The sequence below is a fragment of the Mixophyes fleayi genome, chromosome 12 (assembly GCF_038048845.1).
Source record: "Mixophyes fleayi isolate aMixFle1 chromosome 12, aMixFle1.hap1, whole genome shotgun sequence".
Taxonomy (NCBI): Eukaryota; Metazoa; Chordata; class Amphibia; order Anura; family Limnodynastidae; genus Mixophyes; species Mixophyes fleayi.
The window spans coordinates 80,340,693-80,367,895 of NC_134413.1; the positions used below are offsets into that span (position 1 = coordinate 80,340,693).

A 27,203-nucleotide genomic window follows, 5' to 3' on the forward strand; every position below is an offset into this window, starting at 1 on the left:
AGTTAAACCTCCCCTTACCTATCCTCCAATAAGGAGAAGTAATGGCTTAATCAGGACAGAGATATAGATGTAACACTTTTTTCTTTTTTAGTTGAATGTTTGGAACGATTGTCAGTCTCACAGAGTTCCCTCCCACTTCCCAGCTGCTGCTATCCACAGAGGACCCCAGGGTGGGTGTAAAAGATCTTTATTAGTGGAATGTAGAAGATGTATTTGGTATTACAGCATCGGGCCACGTGTTCCACTCCTTAAGCCACCGATTGGAACAGTGCAAAAATATTCCTATCGCTCTCTCTCCAGCAGGGGGAGCTGCACCCTAGTTGTCCTTCTGCCCCGGAGGGCACTGTGCTATTCTCAGTCTCGCTTCCCGGTGGCAGGAACGGTGCTCCGTTACAGTATAATCCTTAACACGTCCAGTCACAGTTTGTTCAATGTCCGGGATCACAGTGAAGACTCGCCGTCATTTGAGGTCCTTTGTGCTTAGTCCACACTGCGTTCCTCGGTTCCTGCTTCCCTTAGAAGTCCTAAGCGTCTCACCGACAGTCCTAGAGGACAAGGGGACTATTGATGGATTCTCGTATAAGATAAGTTCATCACCAAAAGTCTCCCCAGTTGCGTAAAAAATTGAGCTCATTTCACCGGTCATCCAGATCGGTGGATCAGAGTCTGACGGAGCAGGAGTTGGGTATTCATGGCGCTCTGTGGATCCGGTGTGCTGGAGCTCTAGATAGAAGTCACTGGTCTTCCTTGGTCTCCTCTTCCTTCTCCTCGCCTTGGATCTTCCTCGTGAAGAATCCCAGCTGTGAAAACAGGAAACCCCACAATGGTGAATATGACAACAGAGGGTTACATCTGCAAAAGTGAGGCTCACTCGATGGTGTGGACTACAAGTATCAGAATGCCCAGCCAACAGTTGAACTCACATACATTCTGATTGTAGTAACCTGCAGTGTACACTAGATGGCAGTGCAACACATGCAATAAAGATCATTTGGTTATATGCCACCTAATTAAAACAGAACTATGTTCTAACAATACCAGAACAGCAATAAGCAGATTCTATTTGTAAGATCTATAACTTACTTGCACAGGACAGCTGGTTTGTGGGCCCGGTTTACAAGCTGATGTTTATAGTTACAAGCAGCTGTTAAGTGCATGGCATTTAGGCAGAGGCGTCCTACTCTCTGTACTAAAATACTTAGGAACTACCGTGCAAAATAAATCAACTAATCAAAACAGATCTTAGAATTGTGCTGCCAACTTAAACAAAAAAAGAATTTCAAGTTTGTTTTAGAACTTGTAATGATTTAAATATATCACTAGGTGGCAGCAGAGTGCAACTAATTCACATACTATTCTGCCAGAGGACATTGGTTGGGCTATTGGCTTAGGGAACCTAAGGTGTCATGCTGGGACTTGTAGTCCTGCCACAGCGTGCCCTTCTTAGAAATAAAGTTGGGGCAGCACAGTGGCCTTGTGGTTAGCACTTCTGCCTCACAGCACTGGGGTCATGAGTTCAATTCCCGACCATGGCCTTATCTGTGTGGAGTTTGTATGTTCTCCCTGTGTTTGCGTGGGTTTCCTCCGGGTGCTCCGGTTTCCTCCCACACTCCAAAAACATACTGGTAGGTTAATTGGCTGCTATCAAAATTGACCCTAGTCTCTCCCTCTCTGTCCCCCTCTCTGTCTGTGTGTGAGTGTGTGTCTATATTAGGGAATTTAGACTGTAAGCTCCAATGGGGCAGGGACTGATGTGAATGAGTTCTCTACAGCGCTGCGGAATTAGTGGCGCTATATAAATAAATGATGATGATGATGATGATGATGAATAAAGTACAATTATAGCTGTCCGGTCTTTCTGATGACAGAAATAGTTTTGCTCGACAGATGCAGCGTGTCACACATAACTGATACACCTGTTCCACAGCGTGGAATGGAAGATATCCCACAAATGTGGCTTTGCGTTGGCCTGTTAGAGTGTCGAGCCGATCCCAGCTCACTATTGCAAAAACAGTTTGCTTCTATAGGGCGAAAAATTCATTCGTCCCGCTGTATAGATTGCAAGCTCCTCTGTCCAGGGTTTGGTCAAATGATCCAAAAAATGGATGCATTTAGATATGTGTTCAATATGTGAAATTACAGAAATTCGGCTTTCAATATTTTTCCATTGGAAAATATTTATTTTGATGATGTATTACCATAAGGATTTTGCTGCTGGTCATACTCCACCCTGTGGCTGTTTGGGGGTTCTGCACTCCACCAAGGAAAACACTATTTTTGCTAATAGCTTTTGAACAAGGCAGCCGACAGTGGTGAAGGAAGTGTGTATAATATATGAATATAACGGATAAAGAGGAACCCTCTGAGCACACACATCAGACATCTATATACAGTAGTTCGGTGGTGTCGCTGACTTACTTTCCATAGGATGAAGATTATCAGGGCGAGCAGCAGAAGACCCCCGATGACGCTTCCGATGAGGATCCACAGGGACAGCGGGAGCAGGACGGGATGGAGTAATTCCAGGACACTCTGTAAAGCAGGAAAATACAACCTCAGTCCTGATAATGGGCTGTAGATTATTATGTTATAATTAGACAGCTGTGACACCGTGACCTTGCCAGCATAATAATCTTCAGTCTGCTGCGTGTTATACGTTATAATACACAGGGGTCACTGGTTGCATGAGCAGGGCCGGATCGGGAACCAATAAAGAGTATACCTCCGTCCGATGCCTGGCACTGTCCGCAAACAGGGCTCCGTCTTCTTTAATGTCCAGGACAAACTCGCTGATGACTTTGACGGAGCGGAACTTTGCCTGCAAGACAAGGAGAGGCTTATTCCACAGGCATATAGAGCGTCCCGATCGTTTATGGAACTACAAGTCAAAGCATGGCACAATCGGGTGTTTTGCATTAGTTGCAGGGAGCGGCCTCGCGGCAGAGGTGGTTCAGACGGAATCGGGACAGTAGACAGAGGGACCGGGAGGAGTCCAATCGGGCTGGGGAGCAGGGGGCATTTGCACCCCGGGCCGGGCCCAAAGTGGGCTGCTTTGGGCTAATATTTTTTTCATTTAAAATGTTCCTAATAGGCCGATGAGCCGAGTCTGGCCCCTAAAATTTCCCCCACCAGCCTCTGAGTCCAATTATAGAGCAGGCTCATTATTATTCAACGTTCCTATAATGCAGCGATTGATAACGACCGACAGATCTGAAAATAACTCTTTCCTGTTCCTGTAATTTTTTCCCAGCGGGATATGAGATCATTTACTCCCAGGAGAAAACAATGACCGGCTTGTTCATTTCTGAATTTCAATCGCTTTCACGCTGCAGCCCCGGGGTCAGCGGGATGCCGGCCTGTGTACCCCACACTCCAGCCTCATACGTAGACAACTCATCATTTAAGAGCTGTACAGTGTACCTGGATCATTGATTATTTTACCCCCGACAGATACATAGTGCTATATTCTGCAGATTATTACATTACTGACCTCTCTAGAGATCTGCAGAACATTGCTCTGTCCCATCTACCCCCTGACAGATACATAGTGATATATTCTGCAGATTATTACATTACTGACCTCTCTAGAGATCTGCAGAACATTGCTCTGTCCCATCTACCCCCTGACAGATACATAGTGATATATTCTGCAGATTATTACATTACTGACCTCTCTAGAGATCTGCAGAACATCGCTCTGTCCCATCTACCCCCTGACAGATACATAGTGATATATTCTGCAGATTATTACATTACTGACCTCTCTAGAGATCTGCAGAACATTGCTCTGTCCCATCTACCCCCTGACAGATACATAGTGATATATTCTGCAGATTATTACATTACTGACCTCTCTAGAGATCTGCAGAACATCGCTCTGTCCCATCTACCCCCTGACAGATACATAGTGATATATTCTGCAGATTATTACATTACTGACCTCTCTAGAGATCTGCAGAACATTGCTCTGTTCCATCTACCCCCTGACAGATACATAGTGATATATTCTGCAGATTATTATATTACTGACCTCTAGAGATCTGCAGAACATTGCTCTGTCCCATCTACCTCCTGACAGATACATAGTGATATATTCTGCAGATTATTACATCACTGACCTCTCTAGAGATCTGCAGAACATTGCTCTGTTCCATCTACCCCCTGACAGATACATAGTGATATATTCTGCAGATTATTACATTACTGACCTCTAGAGATCTGCAGAACATCGCTCTGCTCCCATCTACCCCCTGACAGATACATAGTGATATATTCTGCAGATTATTACATTACTGACCTCTCTAGAGATCTGCAGAACATCGCTCTGTCCCATCTACCCCCTGACAGATACATAGTGATATATTCTGCAGATTATTACATTACTGACCTCTCTAGAGATCTGCAGAACATTGCTCTGTCCCATCTACCCCCTGACACATACATAGTGATATATACTGCATATTCTGTATATAATACAGTTACCGGGTTACAGACAGACTTACCTTAGTAAAGAAGTGATTGTGGATGATTCTCAGTATGGATAGAGACAGGTCGGAGTTCTTGTGCAGTACGGGGATCCGGCAGGTGATAGTCTCACACCAGCTGTTACTGCAATTCTGATACAAGACAGATTATTAGTTTCCAGCATCACTTATTAGAGGACTATAAATAAATAATAATTGTGTAGATAAAGGTGGTGTTGCCAATAGCAACCAATCAGATTCTAGCTGTCACTTGTCTTGTACCCTTTAGAAAATGAAAGCAAACATCTGATTGGTTGGATGGATTCCATCACTGTTCTACCTAATGAAGCGCAGTTTATGGTTGGATGGAGGGGGATCATGTGACGCCCCCAGGGTCTCACCGCAGTCTTACCAAAATATTTGTGTGCAGGAGGTCCTCCGGGTGAAACGGGACCACGGACGCTCTCGGCCTGGTCAGATTGGATAACACACAAGTGACCTATGAAGTAAAGCGGGGAGATTAATAACTGCATTCACCCCCTGTCCCCAAAAATCATGGAATAAGGACAGCCATGATCCTCCGACCCCCCCCAACCCCCGCCATCTTACATTGTTAGCTATTATCCTGGAGACGGACATGAAGTACGAGCTCCCGTACCCCATGGCCGGGACGTAGATTTGCACCGAGATGTTGTAAATGGGGTAACAATCAACGTACTGGATCTGCTCGGAAGACGAGAATATACATTAATTAATCAATACAAACGGCTTCGTGGAGGGAGGGGCGGTCTAGCTGAATCCCAAAATAGTTACATTAATTACTCAAAATAAGCAAAATTAAAATGAGTAAATTAAAATTGTTTACAATGGAAACCTTCCGCTTTGTGCGGAGATAATTAAGATAAAATACAACACTATACTCCACCCCGATCCGGCGTTATTCTTACCCACCAATCCAGAGCTCCGATCGTGCTCACCTGATTCACACAGATAGCGATGTTGTTAACCTCACTCAACCATGGTCTATCGGTTCGCACGAAAGGGAAATAGGGGAGGGGCATAGACAACACAGCGACAACCGATAGTTGGAGAGAGCATGTCGCATCAGAGGCAAGTATAACTTTGTGTTTTATCTTTATTAACTCAACACAAAACAATTTTCTTCTTAGTTCTGGTTGTACGGCCCATCGTTAACGACCCTGAGCAGAATTATGAGACCGGACTAAGTATTTTGGGTGCAGTTGACTTAGTGACCAGCAGGTGGCAACATCACTATACTTTGAATAAATATGTTAGGCAGTAAGTTATGTCTATTTACATTTATGGGGTAATGTGATATTTGGGTGTGTAAATACCGGGATTATCAGCTGCCGTAACTGAGCACTCGCTCTGTTGTGTAATGTTACACGTTCCCCCAACAACCCCACCCCCCCATGTCTCCATCACCTTGAACTTTGTTATGAATTCCGGGCCGGGGTCTTGGGTAGACAACAGGATTGGTTGAACCTCGTAGCGGTTTAGGCTGGACTCACTGCAAACACAACAGGAATGGTACTTAATGTATTACGCCCGTAAAATAAGCCATTTGCAGCGTCCGACACGATTTTATAACATAAAACACATAGGAAACGTCCTCATTATCCTGGGAGAGTCTCTGGCTCTTGGGGTGTAATGTATCAAGCTGAGAATTTCCGGCGGCTTTGAAAAGTGGAGATGTTGCCCAAACCAACCAATCAAATTCTAGTTATCATTCATTTAGTACATTCTACGAAATGACAGCTAGAATCTGATTGGTTGCTATAGGCAACATCTCCACTTTTTCAAACCCGCCGGAAATACTTGTCTGTGGTATAACAGGACGCTCTAAAGTCCTCTCACCTTAGGATGAACAGTTCGGGCTCATATCGGACGTTGGCGACGAGCTGGACCGTGTTGTCGTGTAGTGTGTTGGTCATCTCCATGTTGTCACTAGAGGAAGAGAAAAGTTTTAGCCAGGGGGAGGGTCTTCCACCAAGGCCGGAGCCATCTTTCTACACCACAGCCCTGGAGTTCGTCTCACCTGCTGGCTACCAGTTTTATCTGCACTCGGTTCAAGAGAGTGGAGCAGCTGTACTCGAACTCAAGGACGAAGACCACCTGGGAGAAGAGGAGGGGGGGGGGGGGGTCTTATGAAATGTTCTGCTTTGAATTTATTGCTACATTCCTCCCTTTATCCGCCCCCGTCTCCCACCATTGTCCCCAGTCTCACCTTCGCCATGGATCTGAGCACGGGGTAGCTGACGCTGCAGGTGCGGGTGTTAGCGGATAGGGCCGTACACTCCACCTTACTCTGTCCGTCACCCTGCTGGCCACAGATATCATCATGTTACATCGTCATAGGGTTAAATGACAACTGGAGCACCACAGACTCATTGGAGCAATACTTCCACCATCACTAAAACTTCAAGTTACCCCAACATTAGGACTCGTTTACCAATATCGCATGCAGAGGCAAAATTTGCTTTCGAACCACAGCAACCAATCAGCAGTTGGCTTTCATCTCTCTAGGGCAAGCTTCACTGTGAAAGCAAGATTTTGATTGGTTGCTATGGTTTTGAACCCTAACGTCTCAGATTATGTACATATTATCTCACCCACCTCAAAGCCACTGGGGTATTAATTAGTAAGGTTGGTTACCTTTCCGGCCACACTGGTGAAAAGAAGATTTTTGGAAAACCACACTTTCAGGCTGGCGTTATAGGCGTTTTCACTCCGGTTCTCCAGCTCCACCTCCACCGCCACCTTTTTCCGGTCCCTCCGGATTATGTAGGGTCTGTCCCTAGGGCCCAGAATTAGACACACATTGTCACTAGTTTAATTTCTCACAAAGATCTTTGCAGTTAATGACCATAATTCCACCCGTCAAAAACTTGATTGATGGTACTAAAATACTGAATACACGAATCGATCCCGGAGCCACGTTATTACGGAAGAAAGGCTACAAGCCAGACTTGGCGAGACATTTATAAACACCGGCAAAGTGGTCAGCAAAGTTGCATGTTTGGTGGAACGCTTGTGTAAGAGTTTTCCACAAAGAATCCACCTCCCCAAATATAATTCGGGTGCCAAATCCATTCTGGAGATCTTTTACACCCTCCCCCACCAAATTATTTTACCCTTTAACTTTTGAGTTAGCCCGGTAGTGATACCCAATGACTAGCCTGAGAAAATGACAAACACGATGAGATAACGGACAGTGACAAGTGTGCAGCGTGAGATACGTCTCCAGAAGCTCACCGGGTACCAGAGATGTCCATACTGGCCTGGAGAGCCAGGTCCGTGATGCACTCGTTGTCGTCACCACAGTCCTTGAAGAAAGGAACCTGGAGATTAAAAATAAAGATAGTGATGTTAATAGTATACCATGTGTAGACCTTAGAGGAGCATGTTAATATTCAGAGGACAACTCATACTTTGAGATGTTGTTATCTTATTGGCAGATGTGACTCACGCATTTCGCCGGAGGAATTTGGCCTTTGGTATTTGGCATGGAACTTCCCTTTATTGTTTTTCATTCCACCCTACTTCTCGCTTATTATACCACAGAGAACAATTAATTGATAATATTACCCCCTCAACTGTATTCATAGACTATAAACTCTGCAAAATGCGTCGTTTACAAATACAGAGTAGAGTTCCTTACCACAGAGTGGCAAATGCGAAACGTGAAGACTGTTGCCAGAACTTTCTGTTCTGCTGTGAAATTCGATTTGCGCCCAATTTGGCCGCCACTTCGCTTATCTTCAACTACAAGGTTCTAAGTTTTTCTTGCGTGATGATCTAGATAGAAAAAAAAATGCACACTGGTTATGGATACTCACCAGCTTTTTGACAGAGGAGGGACATCGGTCATCCAGCACCGGACTTGACTCTGAGTCGGTCAGGTTAAATCGTAGGTGAACTCCGATCGGTCTCAGGTAGTCCGCAGTTTCCTAAGGGAGAATTTCAATAGAGAACGATGACTTTGGCAGATCATTTTTTTGGGCGACTACCAAATATAGGTGAAACGCGTGGGTACTATAAAGTTAGGTGAAGACAGTATCTTGTGCACAATTTGTCTTTCCTGTTAATCCTGGCCTATTTGCTGTCATGAATAATTATTATTTTTATTTTCTATAAGACACTTACATTCTCTGGGTGCCAATTCATTTGTGAATTTTAAAATAGAATAAAATAAATAAATTGTAAGGTCGATGTTGAAAATTCCTGTCATAGCTACAGAAATTCTACCCCACAACTTAAATTGTTCTCAATGGAACTAAGACTTATCTTGCACCAAACGCAATTGTGTCATACCAACATGAAGATAATGTCTACCATTGTATCACAGCGTCAACAAAGATTTAGCGACTTAGTCAAGGTTAAAAGGACAGCAAATAAAAATCCTAACACTTTAATCACTAACGTGACCGAGTACGACGATCTCAGAGAATTCTCTCACTCAAAAGGTCGTCCAAAATTTGTAAGTTCAACGCATTTCACGAAGACCCTCTCCTATACTCACGATGACGTGGAAGCCGAGATTCATACAGGTGACTTTCCCCATGGTCAGTCGAATACGTTTACTCAGAAACTTCTGAAGGATCTCATCGAACATAGCCCGGGGAGTGACCTTCTTGTCGTCCAGGGAGAGGTTGTAATGGAGACCTGTGATCAAAAATGAAGACGCCGTATTGTATCAATCACAGATAGTGGGGTATTTAAAAATGTATTCAATTGTAAGCAATAGTTTCCTATATGCAAAAAAATCTAATAATTACTGACCGAAACGACCGTCCCATTTGCCGGGTGATTTGGAGTTGACGGAAAAGCAGAGCGTGACGTTCAGGCAGACCGACTCCTTGCCCTGTCGCTGACAGTTCTTCTGGAGCATGTTGATGGTGGTGGGGGTGACCTGCAAGGTAGCGTTGACCCGAACAATGCCCCGAGACCTGCGGGAAAAGGCACAAAAACAACAACCACCCTCAATGTAGGAAAATAGCCCTCTAGAGTGTTTCTCATCGGGCCAGGAAAGGGTTAATAAAAGTCGTACCCTTCTCAGCCACCACATTTAATGATAGAGTGTAGAAGGCTACACGCTGAATGGAAAGCAGGGCCGTGGAAAGATGGCTGTGGTTGCATTTTGTAAGTGGTTGGAAAATAAATTCAATATACGGGCATCTAAAGTCGTTCTTTACAACAGTCACATCCTCTCCCCCAGCCACAATCATAGTCACACCATCCCCTTAGTCATAACCCGGACCCGTCAGCCAGAAACTCTGTGTGTTCCTACCTCCAGTCACACCCACCCCAAGTCTCACCCATCTCCAGGGTCACTCACCCTCAGTCACACCCTCTCACTTCCTCCCCCGCCAGTCCAGTCGTGTGGACGTTGTTGAGCTTGGAAATTTCAACAAATTATTTATTTCCCACCTCTATATTCAACACAAGTTAAAAAAAAATGATTAGCAATCTGATTGCTTTCAATTGGATCAATCATCCAATAACGAGCGATCCCCCAACGCGATTTCGATCTGACAGACATTTGCAGCGTAGCCGTAACGTGGGCCAATTGTGGGATCATCAGACTTGGTGACAGCTGAAGCTGATCCGATGGTCGGTCGATATGGAGATTTCAATTTGATCCCTGTTAAATTTCTCCCGGTACCTCAACATGACGACTGCCCCTTGGCTGCCCACGGTCAGGTCCACCAGCTCGTCCCCGTCCAGGTCCATCTGGCCGCTTACGCTGCGGCCAAAGTAGGTGAGTCCGTGGTGGAAGGAGGCGGAGTCTATTCTCTGTGGGGCGGCCAACATATATAGAATAAAAATAAAATATCTGTACTGACTGATATTAATTGTCGTTAGTCTAATTACATTGTGTTATTGGCCCCAGTAAGCACCTATTTTTATAAACCCCCGGAGGTACAGGCACTTTGCCACATGACCACTCACCTGCTTGTAAGTTGGCAATACGGTATTGCGGTACCCATGGTAGATATACACTGCCCCCCTGTGGTTATCCTCTAGCGGCGCGCCCACCACGACATCATTTAAACCATCGTGGTTCAGATCTGGAGTGTTGGCCATAGAGTAGCCGAAGCGGGAGTCCTGTATCTTGCGGTCAGCGTGCAGCGTGCCGTTCAGAGTCAGGTGCGTCTGCGTAGGACAAAAGAGACACCATCTTTATCTCTGCATCATCAGTGTTAGAGGAACCACCTAGGCCTACGCCGCCCAAGTACAGGCAGGGAGAGTTTTATAGAGCATGGAAGCCACAGAGTGTGTCCAGGCCTCTCATTGGAGGAGGCGGACATACGAGGATAGAGTTGATGACTCGGGTTGGCGATGACTTCTGTTATCACCTCAGGCTGGAAAAACATGGCTTCTTTTAGCTTAGAGAACTCATATAGTCTTAATTTGTCTTTGAGGAACAGCACAGCAGGGTACCTCCATGGGTACTGGGCAGTGAGCGTCCCTCCTCCAAACAATATTGCTGCACTGTTGTCCTATGTCTATGGTTACTGGTGTCAATTACGTTCCCTATAGTGCATATTTCTCCATCACAATCCCATAATGCTTTGCATAAGAACAGCCAACATTATTCCAGGGCCAGTGCCGATCCCGACCATGGTTTATAAACATGCCGGTTGAGCGTGAATTACGTTGCCTATTTTAGTCTTTACCTGGCCCACTCGGTAGATGTAAACGCGCCCTGTTTCTTTGTTATGATGTCCGAGGAACATGGGGGCGGCCACTAGCAGGACGTCGGTGATCCCATCGCCATTAACGTCCACGGGGCACACTTCACTGCCGAAATACGAACCGATCTGGACACGTGTAAGAGAGGAGAACTTATCAAATTACTGTAGGAATGTTCTACCGAAGAAGAGCTGATCAGTAGCCCGTGTGGGCCGATCCTGGAGTCAAGTGCCCTCTCTGTTCCCACCCTGGTCCATGTTGTCCTGTAATATTGTAGCAATCAGGGGTAAAAGCAGGATATACGAGGAGGGAGTGGGTCAAAATTAAAATGATCGCAAGAGGAAACACAGGATTTAATTTCTGTCATTCCCCTGTTATCTTTTTCTGAAATGCCGCATCACACTTTGATACATGCATTTCATACATAAACTATACACACAATGTGTTCTGTATATAAATCCCGCCCTAGAATATCCTACAAGCGTAATTGCAAAATAATTGGTATAGAAGGGTTCTGCATACGCTGCCACCTGGTGGCCGTATGCGGCACTACACTTGAGTTTTTAAACAGGTGGATTCCCGGCCTTGCAGATTCCTTACCTGTTCCCCCACCAGGGCCTGAGAAATAGTGATATCACCATTCTGGAACATCTCAAACAGAATGACCTTCCCCTTGTGTTTGAATCTGGGCGCACCAGACACGTATAAGCCTTTTCCGCTGCGTAACGTGATGGAGGACACGGTGTAACCTGGGGGAGGGGGAAGGGGAGACACAGACATAGTTACCTTCTGCAAAGAGGTCTGTTAAATAATTACATTCTGTCACCCTTAATTAATATGCAGAACTATATATATATTGTATATATCTATATTATAGTATTTTTTTTTTTACAGAAAGCAAAATGTACAGCCAATCACTGATCAGGACTGCTCAAAAGCTTGCAATCTACGGCTGGTGAGTCCCTATCACTATCTGCTGTCAGGAATTAACCCCATCTGCACCAAGCACTGTTCATTTTTTTTGCTTCCTATAGATATTAGGACATTTCTACAGGGAGATTATTCCAAGAACCCCCCCAATCCCGGTCATTATACAGTATTACAGATCTTCAATGATTCAAACCTAATATAAGAAGAGTAATAATGTTTTTACATGTTATTAAATGATACGGAGTTTGCTGTGCTGAATAAACAGAGGTTACTCCCATAACAGAGAGGTGCTTTAGTCCAAAGTTACAGCTTCGTACACTTCTAATATTATATAACTTTTTTATTCTAATATTCTAACGTAATTTGTCCACTGGGTGGCGCTGTTGCATTACAGTCTATGGCTATAGGAGGTGTTGATGTGATATTATATGATGATAATATTATATGTTGAGCTAATCACTCCTGCAGTCCGTATATATACTGTCATGGACATCCAAGTCAGATTTGGCATGTGGGATGGACATTTGCAGAAATTTGGAAGCGTGCAGCAAGCAATAGCTGAATGATTGATTTTCTGGCTGAATGGCCTCTAGACGACTAAGGGGTAAATCTATCAAGCTGCTGGTTTGAAAAAAGTGGAGATGTTGCCTATATCGACCGAGATGGAGGACAGGGGTAAGTGGACCCTGGTGGGGGGAATAAAATAACTTTTATAACCTTCACTCAGCGCTATCAGAAGCGATATCCCGCGCTAAGTGCAGCAATGCCAGATTACCCAGGTAGGCAGCATGATTTTTCATCTTGACGGGAAACTCCTTCTCGAAGGCGGCCCTCGGGGGCATTATCCGGCTGTGCCTGGACTCTTTCAACACCGCTCCGTCCCAGTTGTACGCCCCAACGGCACCAAACAGGATTCCGTCCTGCGGAGACCAGAACCAGACACGGACCTGAAGTCTCTGCTACATCTTCGCCTCAAGTGGTAAAGAATTTACAGCTTAACCGCCCTTACAGTAGAGAACCCTTTCCCTATGCTGAGGGTGAAAACTTCTTTCTTCCGTGATGACCCTCTCTCGCATTGACCTCAGGTACATGTTAATTAGGTTGTTATAATCATTTAACCCTTTCATTCCCTTTATTCTTGAGGTTGGCCATCTCTAATCTCTAGTTCTCCTATATTCATGATGTGGTCTAACTAGAGAAATATACAATGGTAATACATGTCATTTGATATATGCCAGGATTTGCCTTTACAGCTGCTGCCTGGCACTGTGCAGCTTTCTGTCAACTAGCATCTAACCGTTCGTGCTCTATCCAGGTACATACATCCCCCCCCCCCCTACTGTTATCCTAAGTACCAGACTGTTACGTAGAACCAACAGTATCGAACGCTCTTGCAAAATCCGAATATTTCAAGCCAATTGGAGAACCAAGATCGAGTCGGTCACTTCTCTCCTCAGAAGGAATTAATCTTACCTCATTTAGTAATTAAGCGCCCGCTCACCTCTAAGACATGCATGGATAATCCAATCTGCGACATCTCTAGTTCGAAGGAGCTTTCGTTCAAGCCGTGTGTTCCTGAGGAGAAAACCCACAAGGCGCGGATCAGCGAAAGAGTCACCCAAAGCGGACTGGGCCACTCTGGTCACGCTAAAAGTCACAGCAGGATGTGGGAACCATATTTAGGTTGTTCTAAGAGGGGAACGGGTCACTTTATATCTCTACAGATGCTCCTTGCCCTGAATGTGTCATTAATTAATCTGTTTTTCTTGTTTAGCAATCAGGGAAAACACCATTAAATGCAGATAGATCACTTTATTTTTCTACTGTCTTGTGATGAAAAAAAACAGCACATTAATCCTACCCTAGAATAAACTGAAAACTACACAATCAAACAAATCTAGGAAAAGGGTATCTGTACCCCCATCTAGTGTTCATAAGTGGTACAGTAGTTTTTTTCCTTTTTCACCATCTTTTGGGCAATACTTTTGACATTGGGTGGGGGAGGGGGTTTACAGGTTCCTGGAAACCCACCAAAGAAGCCACACAAGTGGAGAGAGGAAAAAAGAGGGGGTCAGGGGTGTCTCCGTACCTTCTAAGCTGAAGATCCTGTCTCCTAAAGCGTCCACAATATCGTTGAGAGCAGCTTCATCAGTGACGTTGAAGAAGTATTTTTCATCTGGATCGCTGGCGATGTATTTAATCTCCTTGATGAAAGACTCTGGGTCCTGCTGCCTCCTCATATAGTTACCGAGGACCTGAAGGGGAGGGGGGTTAAACACACCAAGGGTTAGTTGAAATTACAAATTGTTAATCAAAATTCTATAGATGTATAGAACACATAAGTCATGTACCGCGATGGCGTAGCGGGTGACATCACGTTTCTCGCATTCCTCCAAGGCGAGCGCCAGGTCGTCTGCGTCATGCGATTCTCCGTCAGTCACAACGATGAGGAGTCGAGAGGCGCCTTCTCTTCCACCTCTTTCAGGGCTGAAAGCTTCCGAGCTGAAAAAACATCCAGGCGGTCACAGACATTTCCGCCAAGTTATAACAAAGAGCCGGAGCATTGACTATTGAGCAAACTTGACTATGTGCTGCCAAAATATTAAGACGTGGACATGCTGAATATAACTAATGCCGCCCCACTTGGTGACGCCTCAAGCTTCTTGAAGATGAAGGTAGTAGAGGCGATCAAACATGGTCAATGACTGCTGCCAACAGGTCAACCCACCAATGTGTTGACTTTGTCTTACGACCATCGATGAGCAGAGAGGTCTGGTCGTACCCATCGTCAACGCATGCAGGGCTGACGAGTGGGCGGAAACAAATTCTATTGGACATACCACGCCTTGTGGATGGCAAACGCCGTTCTTGTCTCTCGCCCTTCCTGACGACTGATGTTCTTGGCAGCTTCCTCCACCTCCCGGTAAGTGGCGTAGTCCTTCAAAGACCACTCGTGGACCGCGATCTCTGCGTACTGTAGAACCCCTACCTGTCCAGAGCAAGAAGAGGGTACATGAGCGCACAAAGCCACAAAATTTGTCTTTCTAACGAATGATTAATCCAACATCCTCACTTCCTATGCCCGGGTCATCAACACTAGAGAACGATGACCTTCTCAACTGCGTTGGTGGCAGACCCAACCAGCTGGGCACTCTTATAGCACCAGATATCCAGGCACATGTTCAGGGTTTATTTCCTGAGGACTTTTAGTGTTCCCAGATGTGTGTGTGGTTTATTTATACTCTGTGTTACTAAATGTAAATCTGCCACGATCAGCGTCCGCTGCTATGTAAAGCCATCGGAACGTAGGATAGAAACCACACAGGATGAAACGACCCCCGGTGGGAATACCAACGCCGTGATTAGTATTCATACATGTGCTAAACAAGACAGAATACATCTACGATGCAAATAAGGTCTTGGTTTAAAGGGGCATGCCTGAGAAATAGGGAAAGTCTCTATGTAAGAGAGTAGGTTTTGTATGTGAAATACTTGCACAGGATATTAATATAGAGAATATGACAAGAAATCAGAGTGAGCGGTTTGTCCGTCTCGCTCTCTAGGCCGCTGTGTCGCCCAATCTGACGTCTCCATTATATATTATAATCACTGACCTGGATCTGATCCGGTCCAATGAAGAACTTGCTGAGAATGTTGCTGAGGAAATTCTGGACCTCGTACCAGGGGTAGATGCTGTTTGACCCGTCCAGCAGAATGACGATGTCCAGATAGGTGGAGCACCCTAGGACAGAGAGATGCTGAACCCCAAATACAGGTAACACTGAACCCCCAAATCCTGCAAATCAAAAAAGAGCTTCAAACATGCAGAAAACCTGGATCACACTGGACCCCGATCACACAGATCCTGCAGATCACACTGGATCCCGATCACACAGATCCTGCAGATCACACTGGATCCCGATCACACAGATCCTGCCGATTACACTGGATCCCGATCACACAGATCCTGCAGATCACAATGGATCCCGATCACACAGATCCTGCCGATCACACTGGATCCCGATCACACAGATCCTGCAGATCGCACTGGATCCCGACCACGCAGATCACACTGGATCCCGATCACACAGATCCTGCAGATCACACTGGATCCCGATCACACAGATCCTGCAGATCACACTGGATCCCGATCACACATATCTTGTAGATCACACTGGATCACGATCACCCAGATCCTGCAGATCACACTGGATCCCGATCACACAGATCCTGCAGATCACACTGGATCCCGATCACACAGATCCTGCAGTTCACACTGAATCCCGATCACACTGGATCCCGATCACACAGATCTTGTAGATCACACTGGGTCCCGATCACACAGATCCTGCAGATCACACTGAATCCCAATCGCACAGATCCTGCAGATTACACTGGATCCCGATCAAACTAATCCTGCAGATCACACTGAATCCCAATCGCACAGATCCTGCAGATTACACTGGATCCTGATCACACAGATCTTGTAGATCACACTGGATCCCGATCACACAGATCCTGCAGATCACACTGGATCCCGATCACACAGATCCTGCCGATTACACTGGATCCCGATCACACAGATCCTGCAGATCACAATGGATCCCGATCACACAGATCCTGCCGATCACACTGGATCCCGATCACACAGATCCTGCAGATCACACTGGATCCCGATCACACAGATCCTGCCGATTACACTGGATCCCGATCACACAGATCCTGCAGATCACAATGGATCCCGATCACACAGATCCTGCCGATCACACTGGATCCCGATCACACAGATCCTGCAGATCGCACTGGATCCCGACCACGCAGATCACACTGGATCCCGATCACACAGATCCTGCAGATCACACTGGATCCCGATCACACAGATCCTGCAGATCACACTGGATCCCGATCACACATATCTTGTAGATCACACTGGATCACGATCACCCAGATCCTGCAGATCACACTGGATCCCGATCATACAGATCCTGCAGATTACACTGGATCCCGATCACACAGATCATGCAGATTACACTGGATCCCGATCACACAGATCCTGCAGATCACACTGGATCCCGATCACACAGATCCTGCAGTTCACACTGAATCCCGATCACACTGGATCCCGATCACACAGATCTTGTAGATCACACTGGGTCCCGATCACACAGATCCTGCAGATCACACTGAATCCCAATCGCACAGATCCTGCAGATTACACTGGATCCCGATCAAACTAATCCTGCAGATCACACTGAATCCCAATCGCACAGATCCTGCAGATTACACTGGATCCTGATCACACAGATCTTGTAGATCACACTGGACCCCGATCACACAGATCCTGCAGATCACACTGGATCCCGATCACACAGATCCTGCAGATCACACTGAATCCCGATCACACAGATCCTGCAGATCACACTGGATCCCGATCACACAGATCCTGCAGATCACACTGACTCTCGAGCACACAAATTCCTGTGTATGAACGCGGGAAGATTCCCGCACACACACGTATTCAGGGCGGTGTATGACGATGACTTACTCTGCGCTGTGGGTGCGATTGTCCCCGTCGGTCTGAAGGATGGATCGACGGTGGCGCAGATTCCGGTGCTGTACACAGAGGAGCCGCACTCCTGGGACCAGAGCGGAGCACAGGCCTGAGGAGGAGAGAGGTGGATATAATCCCTTCCACGGATCATGTGTCTGCCTGATTATATCAAGACATGGCTGAAAAGCACAGTCGGAAACTACAGAGATTAAGCAGTGAGATTAATAAAACTCTGAAGGCTACCTGCAAAGTTATATGAGGGCTGAGAACCCCGTTGATTAACCCTTGTACTCATGTTGAGGTCGCAGAACCTTCATCTTACACCACCGAGCTGTGGAAAAGAGCTTACACTCCTCTTACTCCAATAAAACCCGTCTCTTACGTTGCAGCATGTTGTCCCGTCAGGAGCCCCTTCCCCAGGGGTCAGTCTTACCTGGCCTGACCAGGCCACAGTCACAAGATGCTTGTCTTGGCTCAGGACGTCAGCCAGGCTCAGCGTTTGTTCAGCTCACCACAAAAATGCCCTCAGCCCGGCCGCTCCCACCCAACATCCTGGCATTAACCTCTGAGCCACCAGAGACAGGGGCCCGGAGAGCGAGAACCTGATCTGAACTGTGGAGGGCGACAGCCAGGTCCTCTGCCCACCACACACAGCCCCCGTCGTAACCAATGCAGTCCAAAGATTAAAAATAAAATTAGTTGTGCCCAGGTCCAAGTGTTAACAGGTTCGTACACCGAGATCTCTCACCACAAAACCACCTTGTGCGTCCGGGGACAACGCCATCCCGATGTGCATGTTTCTCATTTGCTTGGAGACGTTCCGGAAGGCAAGTTCACCTTCAATGGAGTCCAAATCCGAAAATAGAGATAACGGGGAAAGGGAAGAAAATGCAGAATATTAAAACAACTCCCACTTGCACACATTATTAAAAGTATTCGGATAGCAACATTGAAAGAAGCATTTTAACGAAGCATTAATTTGGGATGCAAATAAATAATATTTTAACGATCCATCCACAAGACCAACAACCATTCGCTAAATATTACGGCAATTCGGCTATTCGCCTAAATTTAAAAGGCGACATTTGGAAGCTGAGGGAATCAAAAATTCTAAAAAAGGAAAAAAGTGGAGGCGTTGCCCACAGCAACCAATCAGATTCCAGCTATCATTTATCCACTACATTCTAGGAAATGATGAATCTGAATGGTTGCTATGGGCAACGCCTCCACTTTTCCCATAGATGCGAATATATCATCAATAGAGCATTAGACTTACCCAGGTTGACCTTAGTACAGGAGGAATTGCTTTGGGCCTCAATGGTGCATTTATAAACGTCTCCCTGGCGGTTACCATTGGATCCGTCCCACGGTGCTCCCACCAGAATCCTGCGTCAATGGGGGGGGGGGGTAGAATTAGCGCCATTGGATAAAACCGTTTGCAAGCAAAACAAATCTAATTCTATAAATGGAGGGGAGAAAGAGTATTATTCTGGTAGATCTCTCGTCCATCTCTGAGCTGTAATTGCTGCTAATAGGCCAAGGTATGTGTCTGTAAAAGTCACTGACTTGTCAGGTGGGGGCAGACTTTCACTAAAAATATGACAGCGTGCCTCAAGCAACTCTGAATTTCTTTCTGGGGAAAACAGAGATGTTCTAACCAAGGAAGACTGCACACCAAGTGCCTTTTTTTTTATTCCAGCTTTGGTCCATATTACAAGAAGGACGTCCAACAGGTTATGTTTTCAGGCTTTTCCCTTCTTTGGAAACAACTGGGATAATTGCTGTTAGTAGGATGAACTGGCATGTACATAAATTGGGGGAAATCCTGAAAACATGACCTGCTCTGGGAACTTGAGTAGAGAAAACTAGGGAAATAGTTATCCACGTCTCCTGGAGTAAATGAATCTCCAGACGGACATGACAGGACATCATAACCAAACTGGGGCTGTGCGTGTAACATGTAACTGGGCCTCCTCCCACCTTCCTCTGGCTACAGTAAGGGACGGGGTTACCAGGAGGCTGGGAATCTCATTTTCCGAGGGCGGATGATGGCTATAACATGACCCATAGCTGGAACGCTCATTCCTAACAAGAACTGGTTTACTGTTAATTATTTATGTGTGTTAAACATAGAACCGTAAATCGCGTGAGGCCCCACGTCACGCACAGTCCGTCCGTGTTCGCTCGCTGTCCGACAAGTACAATCAAATCTACGTCTGGCAGAAAAAAAACAACAGGATTCGTTTACAAATCAGTTCTTTTTTTTTTGAGGCAACGACTCCCCTAAAATCTTATCTGTAAGGTATAAAATATTCCATCGTGAGATGTCCACTCCTATGTCCCCATCTAAGGCTCTCTAGCTGCTGTGTAACTACAAATCCCAGCATGCCCTTCCAGCAGAGAGAACGCACCCTGAGTGCTCGTACAAACTAACGCACATCCATCCTACTGCGTAATTGCTCTCTACGCAAACGCTCTGCCAACATGGAGGCGGGTATAGCGGAAACACAGCGCAGTGTACACTGAGGGCAGGCGCAGGGATACCATGAATGTCATCATATATCAATCTGCCTTCTCACGTGATTCATACACGCCACAAACACGTCAGGAACGCGTGACAAAAAAGCCTTTGGGAAAGGAAAAAGCGGAGGCGTTGCCCGTAGCAAACATTACCCCTGTCCTGAAAAGCTTGCAATCCAAAACGAAACACGCTTAGTGTGTTTGATTCGTATGAAGACCTATGTTTGCCCTATAGCAGCTCAGAGGACAATCCACCACCCGTGGGACCTGCGATGTGCTAGAGGTTCGATTTCCATTGCCGTGGGAAGAAATATTATTTCGCATTGACGGCGATGGTTACGATTTTCCATCTGGAGAAAGTATCTGAAGACAGAAAATCCGCCCAGCCGGGGGCAGGTAGAATGTAACGCTAGAGGCAATGAATTTTGACAAGCCAAGCTAAATATTCCATATTAAGAATCCAGGAATGACCCTTACATCTACTCAGAGCATACCTGAGTATATACCCCCTGAGAGAAGCCCCCCTTCCTATATGTGGGTTATAGAATGTGACCTTATCAATGAGGAGCCAATGTTAGACTCATTAACCATCTGGAAACAATTTATACACCCTCGTAAAACAGAAGCTTGTTTTATGCATTAAAACATCTTTCCCGGACCTTGAGTCAATCAATACCATTGTCTCGTTAACCATTCTCCTCAAACGAGATTCTCCTTCTACGGAAGGAAAAAATGAAAATACTGGAATATGTCTACAGTAGACATGGACAACTGGTGGCCCAGATGCCCTATGAAGACCTTAAAATGATCCCACGTAACCCTCCTGAGCAGAAATCTTCTCCGACCCTCTTCCTAGTTCTTGGCTATCTCTCAGGACCTTTCCGAGGAGAACTAATGTTTCTCCACGAAGGTTAAGCCCCTTGACGGCCAAAAGCCACTTCTAAGTCCCGAGAAAAAAATGTCAGTGGTCTACAGAGAGATTAGTCAGTAAAATTAAACTAGTCGGATGATATAGAGGTCAAGACACCTTGGTCAGTGAGATATTTCAAACTCGGCAGAAAAAGTCTGCCATCAGCAGGTCATGTTTTTCACGCTCTTGTTCAGCAAAAAAAAAAGTTCTGGGGTTTATAGGAAGTGTCATTAGCGAGGACTCAGGAGGAAATTTATGGAGACAGAAGGATGACATTTGGGTTTGAAGGACTGCGTTGAGGTTAGGACAAAATGTTTTGGTAAGGAGGAAATTGTTGAAGGGTCACATTTTGGGATCTTGGCCAAGCCATGAGGTCAACAAGTCAACGGGACGTCTTTGGTGGACAGGTTCAAAGCTCAGATGGACCAGCTGTGAGATCACTAAATTATTAAGAAAAAAGGGTTCGTTTTGGACTCAGCCAGGGGCCACATTGACGAATATGACTAACAAAACACACGATAATATTACGTCACACAACATGAGACCACAAAGATCTGCCCACCAGTCAGATAGACCTGGTGAGGAGACCAGGTCCTCGAGTTTTTGGAATACAGTAACCAGACCACTCACCATTTCTGACCGTCCGCTTCATGCTGAAGAACTTTATAGCCGAACTGAGCGTGTTCCGGTCCACGGAGAACCTGCGGCCTCTTTGCGTCTATGTTGAAGGACGTCACGAAGCCTTTGAACATAAGAATTGAGGCATTACTAGAAATATAGATTCTATCAACCAAAGTCTACCTCGTGTCCCAGAGTTATATTAGTGTGTGGTTGTGGACTAAACGTTGTGCTGGGATAAGGGAAATTTTCGTGCAGAGAGGGGGGGGGGGCAGAATTAAACAATATTATAATTCCCCTTTAAGAGTTCCACCTGCAGTTCCAGCTAGGTTTGTGTTTGGGGTGGGGTGGGTGACCCGCTTGTGTGTGTGTGTGAAGGGCGTAGGCGAAATTGCACACACAGAGACTCTCTGTCCACCAGCAGCCAAAGGATTTAAGACACCCCTCATGCAACACACAGTGCTAATTATACAGGGTGGAGCTACCAGCACTAAGCTGCCGCTAACGGGGCTGCCGGCACACGGCTAAACATAGCACACAAGCAGATTTGCACAACGCTAGAATATTATCTACAACATCTATGTGGTTTATAGGGAAATATACCCAGGTCTTCATAAACTTCTTTTTCTCTATACAGGTCTAGGAAAACATACGGATCTGCAGCACTGTGCACAAAAAGCTTAATGTCTCTAGCTTTGGTTTGTTTGTTTGTTTTTTGCAAGCTGATTACCAGCAATTTCAAAAAATAAATATTGCACTGACCTCAATGGAACTGCGCCCCCTTGTGGCCAAATTACAGTGAAAAACTCATCCAATATTTGCACACAGCTATCAATTAGTCTCTTGCAAAGAAATATGTTATTTGCATAAAATACGGCACGTAACTGGACTTAGATTTTATATGATCCCGGACAGACATTTGCTTTCGTATTAAAACGTTGCGCCAGAAAGATTGATTGCTGATTGGTTGATATGGTTCAGTGATAATTTGCACATTAACGCACCCCCTCTGGGTCAGCCCCAAATCTGTCTCTCTCCCGCAGCTGCCTAGACTTCAAGTCTTTTCCGTTTACCATTTAAAATATTATCTAATCTCGTCACGCAGGTCTCTACCGCCTCCGCCGCGAAGTCTTTCCATGAACTGACTGTTAATCTGTAAAAGCGCCATCTTGTCGTGTCGGAGAGTTAAACTCCTCCGGAGGTAACAGTGGTGGGCTGGGGGGTTAAAGGTCAGACACATTGTTATTAAAATTCCTTGTGCTTCTCAAGATGGAAAATTATAGGCTGACACGGGCAGTAAATACATACTGCAAATATATATAACTACATCCCACCCACAGCACGGGAGAGCTCAGCCGGCTGGGAGATACAATATGTCACAACAAGTCCACGCTAGGGACGTGGGGATAAACGTTTATACAACAGCAGCGCAGTGCGGTCCGTTCAACGGACAATAAAAAAGTTCTACTAAAATGTGAATAACTTTTCCAATAGAGGGATTGTCCCAAGTACCAGGCTGTCAAAATACTGACTGGACCTTACATCGGATCTAAATAACATATTATTATGATTACCATTTATTTATATAGGGCCACTGATTCCGCAGCGCTGTACAGAGAACTTACATCAGTCCCTGCCGCATAGGAGCTTACAATCTAAATTCCCCAATACACACAGACTGAGAGAGACTAAGGTCAATTTGTTAGCAGCCAATTAAACTACCAGTATGTTTTTGGAGTGTGGGAGGAAACCGGAGCACCCGGAGGAAACCCACGCAAACACGGGGAGAACATACAAACTCCACACAGATAAGGCCATGGTCGGGAATTGAACTCATGACCCCAGCGCTGTGAGGCAGAAGTGCTAACCACTGAGCCACTGTACTGCCCCAACATATCTGATATGTGATAGAGGAGGGTGATTTATTATAACATCACAACCCGCCCAGGACCTGATATGCCGTCCCAGCCCCCCTAAACACCTTTTGAGCCAAACCCCTGTCAAGCGATCGTGGGGGCCGGCGTAGGAGAGCTGACCCCGTTCCTGGAGGTGTAGGAGAGCTGACCCCGCTCCTGGGAGCCAGCGCAGGAGAGCTGACCCCGCTCCTGGGGGCCGGTGTAGGAGAGCTGACCCCGCTCCTGGGAGCCGGTGTAGGAGAGGTGATCCTGTTCCTAGTTTATCAGACAACTGTTTCTATGTGATGTTGGATTTTTGGATCACCGGCCACAGAAATGCCCCTGGCAGTAACTAAAGAACTCACCACAGCCATAGGGTGCCAACCTAGGTCTATGTGTCCTGCCCACGGTCAAAACAGCCCGAGTTACTCTCAAAGCCATTCAGAAGTTGATTGCTGCACTCTGCCATATTTCCAGTAAACTCAATCCCACATCCTAAGTCACTGATTTTGACCAACCACTAAACTCCTCTGTTAGCAGAAATTTATGGCACATCCGACGCTTCCACAGTTTTCATGTTTTAAAAGGTCAATAAACTAATCGGAGCAAAGTATTTGTATAAAATATAATTTTCTTAGCTTATTGGTCATTTCCACAGAGATTATCTAGTCAAATATAGAAACTGTAATACTGGCGCACGGGTAACTGCAGAAAAAGGTTCTGTAACCCATAGCGTCCAATCAGATTCTGACATGCGTCTTCTTACTACAGATTAGACCACTATGGGTTACAGAAACTTTCATTTGTCATAATAAATAGCCAATAATATGGTCAGACACACAGTATACAGCACTCTCCAGCAGTTGTGGAACTACAAATCCCAGTCTGCCCTTCCAGTCAGCCATGCTGGCACTTGTAGTCCCACAGCGATATCAAAGTCTACAGCGCGAGGATGCCACCTCGTATGTTACCAATAAACTCCGCAGTACCGTCAACCATCTCATTATCTTACCCTCAATACAGCTTATTTAATAACACGGAACCCGTAGAACTAATGTGCTGTAACCCATAGCAACCAATCGGCTGTCGGCTTTCATTAGTCTACGCTACACAAAGCTGATCAAAGCCGATATTTGATTGGTTTGCGGCCCGTTAAAGCTCTTTGCACCAAATTGTTATTTAAAGTGGTTAATAACATTGTTATACACATACTGTGAAGCATTGTGGCACATCACATAATTGTAACAACACTCGCCGGCCGGCTGATGGGAGCTATTGGTGCGGGAGATGGAGGAGAGTGGTCTTACCTTGTCCGTGGAGCAGAGCGAGCAGGATAAGGAGAGGTCTGTGTGGCTCCATGGTCTTAGCTAGCCGAGTATAAAAAAAAATAAATCTCCCAAGTGCCTGGAGTTTTGGGATAGGGTGTTACCATGCCACACACTGAAAGCCTGCTCTGTCCTCACTCCTCTGTCTCGTTGGCTCAGGCAGCTGCTTTCATTGGACACTAAAAATAAATCTTGGTTGATCTTGGACCTGGGCTGCCCGTCCAGCGTCACACCGCGGCTGGCCGGGGGGTGGGTTCAGGGAACAGCCTCCCAGCTAAGGTGGTAACGGCTATAGATGACATTTTCTTGGGGAAGGGATTTGCACGGAGCGAGAAAGGGACCGGGATGGGATGAAACTAGAGGACGGAGCCTGCAGGACGTGTGGGCTGAATTGAAAACATCTGCCAAGATTAGGGGCTTTTTACTGTTTGGTGTAGGAAAAAGGATCTGGGACAGAGCGATACTCAGCATCACTGTACGATGCAGCCTGGTCGTTATACAGCCATCCAGGCTGTAATGAAAGACACAAGTCAATCAAGTATAGCATTTAAAAATGTCCCCTCGCTGACTGTACCCCATTTAGACAGTGCTTGGCTGCTCTCCAACTCTTCCTATCCCCATAATATACATGGACAATGCTGCGTGCACTACTGTTAGGTGCAGCTCTCCCTTTTCAAGCAGAGCCGTGTGAAGTGGGAGCAGGGTCCAGCCACCTCAATTATACAGTGCCCCAAGCTTGGAGGGGGTTTCCAGGCACTAGGCGACCCCCTCAGTTTGCCTATGGGTTTTGCGCTCTACAAACACGGTGATCCTCCACCTGAGAAGACTAGCGGCTGTCGGTACTTATTTTATGGCCGTTGGGTGGAATTTTGTAAACGCCATGATCCTTTTGGTTGGGGGTCTTTGGTGGTTTTGCAGAGCTGGTTGTGACGCGTTTCACAAATTCTGATCTCAGAACACCCTGAAAAAGCCACGTGTTGGTGAAACGCGTTTTGTTTCAAAAAGCACTGCCTCTCTACAGTGTTACCCAACTTGTGTGTGTGTGTTTTGGGGGTGGGGGGGGGGTCTATATACAGGCTGAAGATACATATAATGTACATGATAAAATTGTAATGGTGTATTTGTGTTAGGAGTGTATTGAGCACACGGGAGCCATCTGGTGGCCATTGGGGGTATCGTACCGTATTAGGGGGAGAGACAATAATTGGTTTAAGTGCGCCACCTGGTGGTAGCTTTCCAGTATTTCATAAATACTGAAGAACTCACTATGGAAGGACATAATTGGATCGCCCTCTAGTGGTGGTAAATATTATAACACCCTAAATGTTTTATTGTTTAAAGATAGTGTTTATCTCCAGCATATCACTACTTTGTGTTTCTAATCTGCTGGTTAAAGTGTCTTTATTATATAAAAAGAAAAATGTCTTTATATTTCTTAATACATTTCTATACATTTGTCCCTAAAGAACAGGACAGAGCTCTGCCATACCAAGATCCAGGAATCTTAATACAGCAATAATTAGGTTTGAGTGTTTAAAACAAGAAAGGAAAAAGCCTGCCATACCATACACTAAGACTAATTAAAAAGGTTTCCTAATTTATTTTTATTGAAGCCTGAGGTGCGGTCCTTCACATCACCCAGTGCCAGTGAACAACAGTTGTGGGGGCTTAGGCATTTGGGTCCCGTTCCTCCCATCTTCAGAAGCCAAAAGGCCCCTTAGGGAGGTGAGGGTATTATTATTATTATTATTATTAATTTTTATTTATAGGGCGCCACTAGGTATCCGTAGCGCTGTACAGGGACAAACAAAATTACAATACAAAGGTGAGACAGCACGAATCAGTAAACAATAAGCACAGTAACTCAGTGAGCTCAAAGCACAGCTAGAGGGGCGGGGGAGGGGAGAGGGGAAGGTCCCGCATACGGCGGAGCCCAAGAGGGCACGGATGGCAGGGAAACCCCCAGAGTGGAGAGGAGGGAGCAAGAGGGAACGGGGAGAAGAAGGTCCTAGAAGAGGAGGGCAAGGTAGCTGGAGAGCAGAGTTAAAAGTGGTGAAAACAGGAGGAGAGATGACCCTGCTCAAAGGAGCGTACAATCTAAGGGGTGGGGTAGACAGACAGAGAGACACAAGGGAGGGAGAGAAGGAGGATAAGGGAAGGGGAGTGAAGGGGAAGAGGCAGAAGATCTGGTAGGGAGTTAAGTGGGAGACTGGAAGGCTTTAAGAAAAAGGTGGGTTTTTAGAGCCCGTTTGAAACTGGACAGATTAGGGCAGG

General features: G+C 45.9%; 1 protein-coding gene across 2 annotated transcripts; it reads right to left on the reverse strand.

Annotated features, from left to right (window-relative positions):
- On the reverse strand, window positions 1-25,532 carry ITGA10 (integrin subunit alpha 10). Of its 2 annotated transcripts, none has more exons than XM_075193035.1 (30): window positions 24,912-25,532; window positions 21,722-21,833; window positions 18,938-19,047; window positions 18,410-18,498; window positions 17,656-17,770; window positions 15,725-15,852; window positions 14,951-15,099; window positions 14,462-14,612; window positions 14,200-14,365; window positions 13,612-13,685; window positions 12,886-13,030; window positions 11,781-11,929; window positions 11,165-11,308; window positions 10,437-10,640; window positions 10,150-10,280; window positions 9,267-9,433; window positions 9,007-9,149; window positions 8,324-8,434; window positions 7,740-7,825; window positions 7,140-7,281; window positions 6,712-6,804; window positions 6,523-6,599; window positions 6,342-6,431; window positions 5,910-5,994; window positions 5,073-5,186; window positions 4,876-4,962; window positions 4,503-4,616; window positions 2,723-2,818; window positions 2,419-2,532; window positions 1-800 (listed from the first exon to the last, which is right to left on the reverse strand). In XM_075193035.1, the coding sequence occupies exons 1-30, from the start codon at window positions 24,961-24,963 to the stop codon at window positions 735-737; spliced, it is 3,504 nt and encodes a 1,167-aa protein (XP_075049136.1). In that variant the 5' UTR covers window positions 24,964-25,532; the 3' UTR covers window positions 1-734. The 2 variants fall into 2 exon arrangements, with proteins under 2 accessions (XP_075049136.1, XP_075049135.1); XM_075193034.1 differs by having other exon boundaries at window positions 6,712-6,807.
- Between the last annotated feature and the right edge of the window lie 1,671 nt (window positions 25,533-27,203).